At 37.2% G+C, this 9,251-nt stretch overlaps 1 protein-coding gene across 1 annotated transcript; it reads right to left on the reverse strand.

Annotated features, from left to right (window-relative positions):
* Nucleotides 1-207: 207 nt before the first annotated feature.
* LOC149833433 (histidine kinase 3-like) lies at nucleotides 208-7,297 on the reverse strand. The gene is made up of 11 exons (XM_090012835.1): nucleotides 5,813-7,297; nucleotides 5,113-5,394; nucleotides 4,261-4,430; nucleotides 3,916-4,128; nucleotides 3,600-3,786; nucleotides 3,412-3,463; nucleotides 3,076-3,305; nucleotides 2,861-2,959; nucleotides 1,552-2,741; nucleotides 1,116-1,475; nucleotides 208-676 (listed from the first exon to the last, which is right to left on the reverse strand). Exons 1-10 carry the CDS (start codon nucleotides 6,293-6,295, stop codon nucleotides 1,211-1,213), a joined length of 3,171 nt encoding a protein of 1,056 aa, XP_089868961.1. The 5' UTR covers nucleotides 6,296-7,297; the 3' UTR covers nucleotides 208-676; nucleotides 1,116-1,210.
* Nucleotides 7,298-9,251: the final 1,954 nt, after the last annotated feature.

Raw genomic sequence — 9,251 nt, forward strand, 5'->3', positions numbered from 1 at the left:
ATCAAAGTTGTGGTAGTTTTTTAATAAACTTTTACTGCCTTCATAGAAACATAAAAATAGAATGAAGTTTTAGATTTGTCAACAAACTAAAAAACATCAAACGTAACAGCGATGGATTCAAGTATCAAATAGAACCACAAAGAAGGAACTGAACAGAAAATCAAGTAAAGCCAATATCCTCTCTTGAGAAATAAGACTCTTGACAATGCACTGAAAACAGCATTTTCACTAATGTATTGATAGTGTCAAACATTTATTAGTCTCTTTCACCTGCAGCACAAAAATGCTCAAGCAATGGTTATGTAGTAGAATGAAATGAGAAAATGACAACCACTATACACTCACACCATAGGGAAATCATCAGTTCTAACTTTACTTTACAAGGTGCAGACCATTGACAAAATCAACAAGAGAGCAGGAGAAACCCCTGTGAGCCACTGATCTCCAGCCATCAATTTGAATTTTCTGAATTTTCAACTAAAAGAATGCTTACGTTAGCAGGGAGCTATGTATGTACAATTTAGTGGAAACTGAACTTGAGGCCGTAGTTGTCAATCCTTCCTGGTATCCACAAAAACTTCTTGCAAGGATAAGCCTTTCAAGTATTGCATACAGCCAGAAAATTAGAACTGTACAAAAGAAAGTGTTGGCAGAGGATCTTCCTCGCTCTTAATCCCTGAAAACAATGCCAAATAGAATCTTCATAAGGGGATAAAGCTTATCATTTCACTGCTCAATTTTCCTATAAGATAATTTTCACAAACTGATGGAACATTAAATTATGTTCATTAACAGTTCCCTACTAATTGAACCTTGTGGTGTTTGAATGCTTCGGAACGTGATTGTGGACTTACAAATAAGATGATTGACTACGTCCATGTAAAGGTAGACCAAGTGAGTTGAGTTGGTGAATGCTTTGAGTTAAATACACATCCAAGGTCATCCAAACCATTGCTCACATTCCTACGGATCCTAAACCAAACCCCTAGTTTTTTAAACCTGCCTACGATGTAAATACAAATAAATTGAATAGCAAATTCCCTCGACATCCTAACTTGATGAATGGAATACAGTAAAGCGAAAAAAAAATATACTTTGATTTAATAATAACTTACCTTATGGAAGCACATAAACCAATTTTGACATACCAACAAAGGTTGCAGAAAGATCATCTTGTGGTCCATAATAGTTGGAAAAGCATAGAGCCCCTCTACTGGTCTTTGGAAGAATTTGATTGGAAGAATCGTGCTACTTCTCCATAAAGCTGAGACTCCTCAAATGGCTTGGAGACATAGCCATCCATGCCAGAACTCAAGCAGTCCTCATGCGTGGCGTAGATCACATCAGCAGTCATAGCCAATATTGGTATATGCCAGTATGTAATGTTTCCATAAATTTCTTCCGATCCTTCACCTCTTCTAATACAACCATTTACAGTAGCTTCCATTTCTCGAACCCTTCTTGTAGCTTCAAACCTGAAATCAGAATGAAATGAGTTGATTGGGCACAGAATCTGGCACTAAGTAATAGTATTTACTACAATATGATTACCCATCCATTTCTGGCATTTGAACATCCATGAAGCAAGCATCAAATTTGTGTGGTGGCTTAAGCATTTTCACAGCTATTTTGCCAGATTCGGCACATTCCACATTAGCTCCGTATTTCTTTAAAGCACCAGCAGCAACTCTGAGATTGACTGCATTGTCGTCTACAACAAGGATCCATTTCCCATGCAATATACTCTTTAGAGATAAAAGAGAGAGCTCTCTGTTGCGATAATTTGCTTTCTTTTCAACACCTATGGCACGTTGGAGGGATGCTGCAAGCATGCTTGCCCTTAGGGGCTTCATGATCACAGTCAGCGCACATCTGTTAAGAAACTTAGCAGCACTGTTCTCTGCAGAGGATGTCGACGTAGCTAACAGAAAGAATTTGGTGTGGTTTAGTGCACCATTCTTCCTTGACTTGTCAATTATAAATGCTGAAAAGAGAATATCTTGCTTAGCCCAAGCTTCCTCATCAATAAGGACAAAGCTGATGTTTTTTTCTCCACTGCTTATTTTACCAAGACCTTGGCTTAAATCACTGGAAATTTCTACTTGAATTCCAAGCCTCTGCAGATGATATTTTGTCACTTTAGCACGAATAGATCTTGGATCAACTACCAGCGCAATCATTCTCTGAAGTTCTGGTACCACATAATCTTGTGGATACTGCTGAAGTGGACCTCTTGCCTCACTCGCTTTAGCCTGTCCCTTAGTGAAAACAGCAGTAAATGTGAAAGTACTACCAATATGGCATTCGCTCACAAGTCCCATCTCACCCTTCATGAGATCAACCAAGCATTTGCTGATACTCAGGCCAATGCCTGTGCCTCCATAGGTACGTGATGTAGAACTATCAGCTTGCATGAAGGGAGTAAAAACACGAGCTTGAGCTTCCAGAGGGATACCAACACCTGTGTCCTCCACTGACACAAGTAAGTTGATGAAATCTGAGGCATTTGACTTGAGACTTTGGTTATAGATAAGTCCATCCATATTGAATGACTTGAAGTTTGCCCAGCTGTGCCTTCTGTCTACCACTGGAAACCCACTCAGCGTATCATATGAGTGGATATAACCATTCCTTGTACAGTCTCGATACTGTTTGAACAAAGACTTCGTAACAGTTTCCAATGAGATCTTCACCTCATCAACAAGATACACAGACACAAAGATGTGCCCTTTCTCCGTGAACTGGAAAGAAAAGAATCTTGTTCAGCAGGCTCATAAATAAAAGATAATATCCATGATACAGAATCCAAGTTTTACTTGTATATGGAGCAAACATCTGGAAGAAGAAAGGTTTCACTCACTTTCATCGAATTGTCCACAAGATTAGTGATGATTTGACGAAATCTTCCTGGATCTCCTATGAGAATTTCTGGCACCTTATCAGAAACATACACAGCCAACTGCTCTCCCAAATGGAACCATTGTGTATGTTCATCCAAGATTAGGAAGATTAAGTGGTGAAGCAAATGAAGAGAATTTTATTCATGAAGGGCAACTTCCAAAAGCAAGACATTACCTCTATTCCTTTGTCCTGAGTTTTGCCAGAGAAGAGTGATACAACATTATCCAGAACAGCCCGCAGATCAAATTGGACGGCCTCAAGTTCAAGCTTACCTGATTCAATTTTGGCTTGGTCCAAAACCTCATTTATCAATGATACAAGAGCTTTTCCACTAGCCTGAGCTGTTTTCACATAATCTAATTGTGTTTCATCAAGATCCGTATCGATGACCATCTGCAGCATACCTGAAGGGAGGAAAAACAACTACTTCCTCAGCATGAAAAATTAATTGATCATGTTTAACACCACTAAATGACATAAAAAATGATACTTAGACCTGTTATTACCCACCTAAAACACCGTTCATAGGGGTCCTAATTTCATGGGAAACAGTAGCTAGAAACTGCAAAATTTTCAATTATTATAACAGGTGATAAGTATACATGAATAAAAAAGCTAACAACCTGATTGTTGTAGAGAACAATTTCAATTTACAACTTCAGAAGATCAGGGACAAAAAGGCTGAAGTGAGGGACTACATGAGATTTTGCAACATCTGCAGCCTCTGCTCGTGCTTTGAGTTTCATCATCTCATGGTAATCATCCTCCACCTTTGCAATACGAGACATTGCCGCATATAATATATGTCCTGTCAGCAAGTTAATAATAAGGACCCCGAGTGATGTTGTTATTGCCAACCACGGCAAAGGGGGCTTTTGCTTAAATCTGTTCAATGAACGATAAAAGAATCATGTTTGAGTTCCAAATTCTGTCTAACCAGCTAATCATCAAAAACTTGGGCTTGCTACTTAAACTGCACGGGTCAAACAAACTATTGCAAAAGAAACTTATTACCTGCAATGCATCTCGTGCTTTCTGAAGGGATGCCCAAAGTGAACGGGACTGACATGTTGAGACCCATTGTCCAGAACATTTGGTCCGTACATGCTGATAGGATGAGAAGCATTGGTTGTGTCATATACACCCACAACAATAGTCTGTTTACTGGCAAGTTGTTGAAGCCGTTTCTCTACCAAGGATTCCACATCAAAAATTCCTCCAATATACCTGCAGACCAATTTGAAATTATAGAATAAGCTATAGCTTTCAAGTTGCAACAATACAACCTTTCTGATGAACTTATATTTATGTAGTTATACAGTCTATTGAGGGGGAACGAAAAACTAGCAGCATGATTACCCATTGGTTGCTTGAATGCATTCCTGAGGTGTGGCATTTGATGGAAGTTCCTTATTATAGGCAGCAAAAGTAAGAATAACCCCCAATATATTGGACTTCAGTAACCTGAAAGGAGCACTGAGAACACCTCTTCCGGATTCTCTAGCTCTTAAGATATTTTCACGGTCCTCCTGCATGATTCAAGGTTTATTAAGACGGGAATATTAAATTGTATGCAGCCAAATTTAAGGTTTTAAAAACAAAAGGCCAGGCAACTAAGTTTCTTAAACTAGATAAAGAATCAAATGAAGAGAGTAAGGATGATCATTTACTCAATCTAAAGAATAACAAACATGGATAGGAAGAATAAGTCTCCGCAACACAAATATTATTTGTTGCGGGTTCAGCTCCAAGCATGTTACAGCTTACATTCATAGTGAATTGGGACCAACAACAGGGACAATGAGAAACATCAATCTAGAAGGATGTGTAACAGATTTCCTTTGTTTTTCTTTTGAATAGCAGATTAAAATAATTTAATTAAGGAAGAAATTGTTGTGCTTTCATATTATAAAACTAAATTTTAATTATAAGAGCCCATAAAGCTATTGATATAATATTTGGTAAACTAATAAGCACTTGGAAGATCACAACATACACCAATAGCTAACCTAGGGATTCACTATCAAACTTAATAGAACTCTGCCATTGGCTTTTCAGAAAATTTTGATACCATAGCTAAAGCTACGAAATTGCAGTCCTATAATATTTACCAGTCTGACTCAATTTAGGTACCACTGCAAGAGAAGGCCAAACCTATCTCGGATGTAATACAAAAGAACAACAGGAAAAATGAAAACATGTGATATTTACCTTGCCAGACAACATGTCAAGAGACACAACATGGGCAACCGTATCCTGTGCAAATATAACCGGTGCATATTCCTCCTGAATAGGTGATGTGTCATGGAGCTCAGTAAAACTTTCGTTCCCACGAACAGGATTTGGTTGGTGTTCATCCATAATCTTGATCGTCCAACCATGTTCTTTCTCGAATTGTTCCCTCTCAGCATGAAGTACTCTTTGGGCGTAAGCGACTCCAATAGTCAGCGGCCTTTCGAAAGCAGTTCTTTCGGTATACTCTGCAAAAGTTTTCTGTAAAGGGATCAAGTTAGTGTTGCTGATGACATACTTTACAAATAAAGGCAGAGAAGCAGGATGCAGGTAAGCAAATATATGGCCACCCATCAAAGATCTAACTGAAGATTCTTGTGCAAATTTAAATTTCCCTCAACGTCGAATAAAACACAATAGAGGAACCTTATTCCAAATGGATGTTGGGGTACGGTGTCACTGCTGAAAGTAATGATGTAGAAAGATTCCTACCCACCCAAAAGCAAAAGAAAACATACCACTCAAAAGACACTAGAAACAAATACTAGGAATATGGAGCAAATTTTAGACTTCCCATGGTCGAGATGTTGCAGAACATATAAACAAAGAAATTCAACAACCGTAAGCAAGGCTCATAACCAAAATGAAGTGGGGCAGAAGAGAATTAATGTCAAAGAACCTGATCAATAGCAGAAGGCTTCTTTCCATGATGAAAAGTTGAGACCAAGATAGCCAACGCATGAACATGATTCATGCTCACATTGAACTGATCCTGCAGCATCCTCGCGCGCTCGTCGCACATGCTTGCCAGCGTCTCTTTCCTTCTGTGGACATTCTGGGAATTTATATACCAGAAAATCCACAGAGACAACAGCATCCCACCCACTGTCCACATAAAGAGCAGCCTTCTCCTCCAGCTCACCCAATCCCTCACGCATCCAACGTTCTGATAAATGTGGTCGCTGCTCCAATCTCCGCCTACAAACCTTCCCCACCATTTCAACCCCAATTTCCCTGTACCACCAAGACTTCCATCCTTTTGATCCATGGTTTCTTTAGCAAGGATCAAATTCAAGATGCTCAGAGATAACACACACACACATCTCTTCAAATGAAGACCCACTATCTTCCTGTAAGACCCCAGAACACTCAAAAGACTCATCAATACCTAACAATCCAACTCACTCCATCACTCAATAGGTACAGCGGCTCCTCCACAAACTGATCTTAGACAAGAAGGAAAACACCATCTCCAAGAACTGCTTTTCATTGAGCAGCTCCTGGAGACAACCGAGCAAAACCCACCATTGGATCCTGAATGACAACCCACCAACTGAAAAAGATACCCCCATATAAATTTATCGCAAAAAAAGATAGGAAAAACTTCAATATATGTCCAATCCATCAAAACACAAAAAGTAAGACATAAAACCCATCATTCTACCCCCAAGAACACACCTTTTTAAAGTACAAATCAATGACCAACACACCCACAAAAGCTATAAAAGAGAAAAAGAAGGCAGAGCAGTTTCTCCCAACGCTGCACTCCCAACAAAACATCACCTAAGAGGCAAGATGAAAGAAAAAAGCCTTTTCATTAGTGTCTCTCTCTCTCTGTCTCTGAGATCAGCGTCTTGTTTCAATCAAGAGCGTTATTGCTTCAGTGGTCGACTCTTGGAAGCTTTCGGGTTAACACAAATCAAGGCAGAGAGAGAGAGAGAGGGTTGATGGGGTGTGTGAAAGGAGATCATATGATGGAAGAAGGGGAATATGGTTGTGGGATGTCTCCCAGTTGGGACCATTATCTTCAGTCTTCTCTTTCTATAAAAGGTGTCACTGTTAGTACCATTGTGACCAAACTAGAAGATGGAAAAAAGAAAGTCACTATAAATGATTTATTTTCAAGATAACAATGCAAATAAAATCTCCCTCCCTCTCTTTTTCAGTAATCAGTGTTGATCGCCAGGCCAGAGCTCAACCTGCACACGCTACCATTGGCCTTCACGAATCACGGCTCTGCTTTTAATTACCAAAATACCCGTATACTAAACCTTCGACTTGGAGATGCCATGGCACACGAGGTTTAGTTGCACCATATCTATTGCGAAAGGCGCCAGTGATTTGTCTCAAAGTAGGTCCTCTCTCTCTCTCTCTCTCTCTCTCTTTCTATATATATATATATATATATATATATATATATATATATATACTGTAAAATCCATTAACATGGTTCAAGTCGTGCAACCCTGGGCTTATAAGCTTCTCTCTCACAGAATGAAAAAGGATCGGATCCGGATCAGCTAAATACATAAGAAAGTCAGATCTTGATAAAAGGCACGACAGCAAAAATCATAAAAGTGACATGCTGAATCCCATCCGTTTGGATCCCAAAACTCTCTTTATATATATATATATATATATATATATATATATATATATATATATATATATATATATATATATATATATATATATATATAGAGAGAGAGAGAGAGAGAGAGAGAGAGAGAGAGAGAGAGAGAGAGAACATGAGAACTGAAATATGAAAACTAAATATATAGGCATTTTCAATATTTTTTATATAGGCATTTTCAATATTTTTTTGTAAATCCAACTATGTGGATGCATTTGGCATGATGAATTTGCTAAGAATCAATTGTTGGATCGCATATTTTCCATGAAAAAATATGATTTTTGAATGCTTGAATATTTATCATGATTATGAGCCATTGATTTTAAAGCCATAAAAGTCTCATTTATGCATCAAAATAGGATGATTCAAGAGCTGGATCTTATAAAACCAAGCATGTAGATCACAGCTGTACAGTTAAATTCAAGAGAAAATAACAAAAAAACTATCTCATATTCTAGTGTATATATATACACACACTATTGGGCATAACAATATACCCCCAAAACATCGAACATGTGGCCCACGTTCATTTGGGTGAATTAGCATACCGCTGCTAGTGCTCTGGTGCAAAACACCCTTTAGCACTAAAGGGTGTTTTTTTCCCTTAATGTGTGCATCCGACATAATAGTAGACAAAATCTCTCTCTCTCTCTCTCTCTCTCTCTCTCTCTCTCTCTCTCTCTCTCTATATATATATATATATATATATATATATATATATATATATATATATATATATATATATATATATATATATATATATATATGTATATATGTAGTATGTATAAATGAGAGAGAGAAAGTAGTGCTATGGTACTTAGGAAGTACCTACTCCGGCATTCTAAAAATCATAATTGTAGGTTATTTCTTCTCAATAAGACATGGATGTATTCAACATAATTTATTTGATAGGATTCATGCATTGGATCATGTTTTTTAACATAAAATAGAATTTTTTAAGTTGTAAAATTTTGATACATTGTGAGCCATTATTTTTTATAGGTCTTAAAAATCCTACTTGTGTACTACAATTACATCATCCAAAACTTGTTTTCTACTAAATATTGATGATATCTCATGTCTATAAGGTTTGATTAACAAAAAAAGTTCAAGAAATTTTAAAATCTAAAGCTTCTCTTAGGTGGGAGTAGGTACTCCAAGAGCACCCCTATCACTACTAATATATATTATATATAAAAGGAGGGAATACCGTCCAATCAAAGGAAGGTCCAAAATCTACAACCAATGATGATCGAGCGACTCTTCTTCCCAAATGCTTGAGCATCTCATCGATCAAACCAAATATATTTGTTTCTTATAATTTATTTAGTAAGAAATATGGTTTACACAAAGACTTTATGACACATAGACATGTTTTTCGGAACGTGAAAAATTATCGACTTATAATGCTTTTAAAACTTTATAATACAAAGTATTGTGGGTCATTGATTTTTAGCGCTTTCAAAAATGCATTTAAACATCGAAAATTCATAATATAAAATATGTGGTTTAGTAAAAGAACGATAAAAATTCAATATGTAAAGTTTGATCTATGAGCTCAATCGCTAGAGAAGGAACACGATTAATTATCATCGGTTGTAAATTTTGAACCTTCTTTTGGTTGGATTGTCTCCCTTCCCTATATATAAGTTAATATTTTGTGCTAATGAAGGCTCAAAAAATCATAAGCTTAGGCTTTATCGAC

This window comes from Nuphar pumila, chromosome 7, assembly GCF_984573655.1.
Source record: "Nuphar pumila chromosome 7, dmNupPumi1.hap1.1, whole genome shotgun sequence".
Classification (NCBI taxonomy): Eukaryota; Viridiplantae; Streptophyta; class Magnoliopsida; order Nymphaeales; family Nymphaeaceae; genus Nuphar; species Nuphar pumila.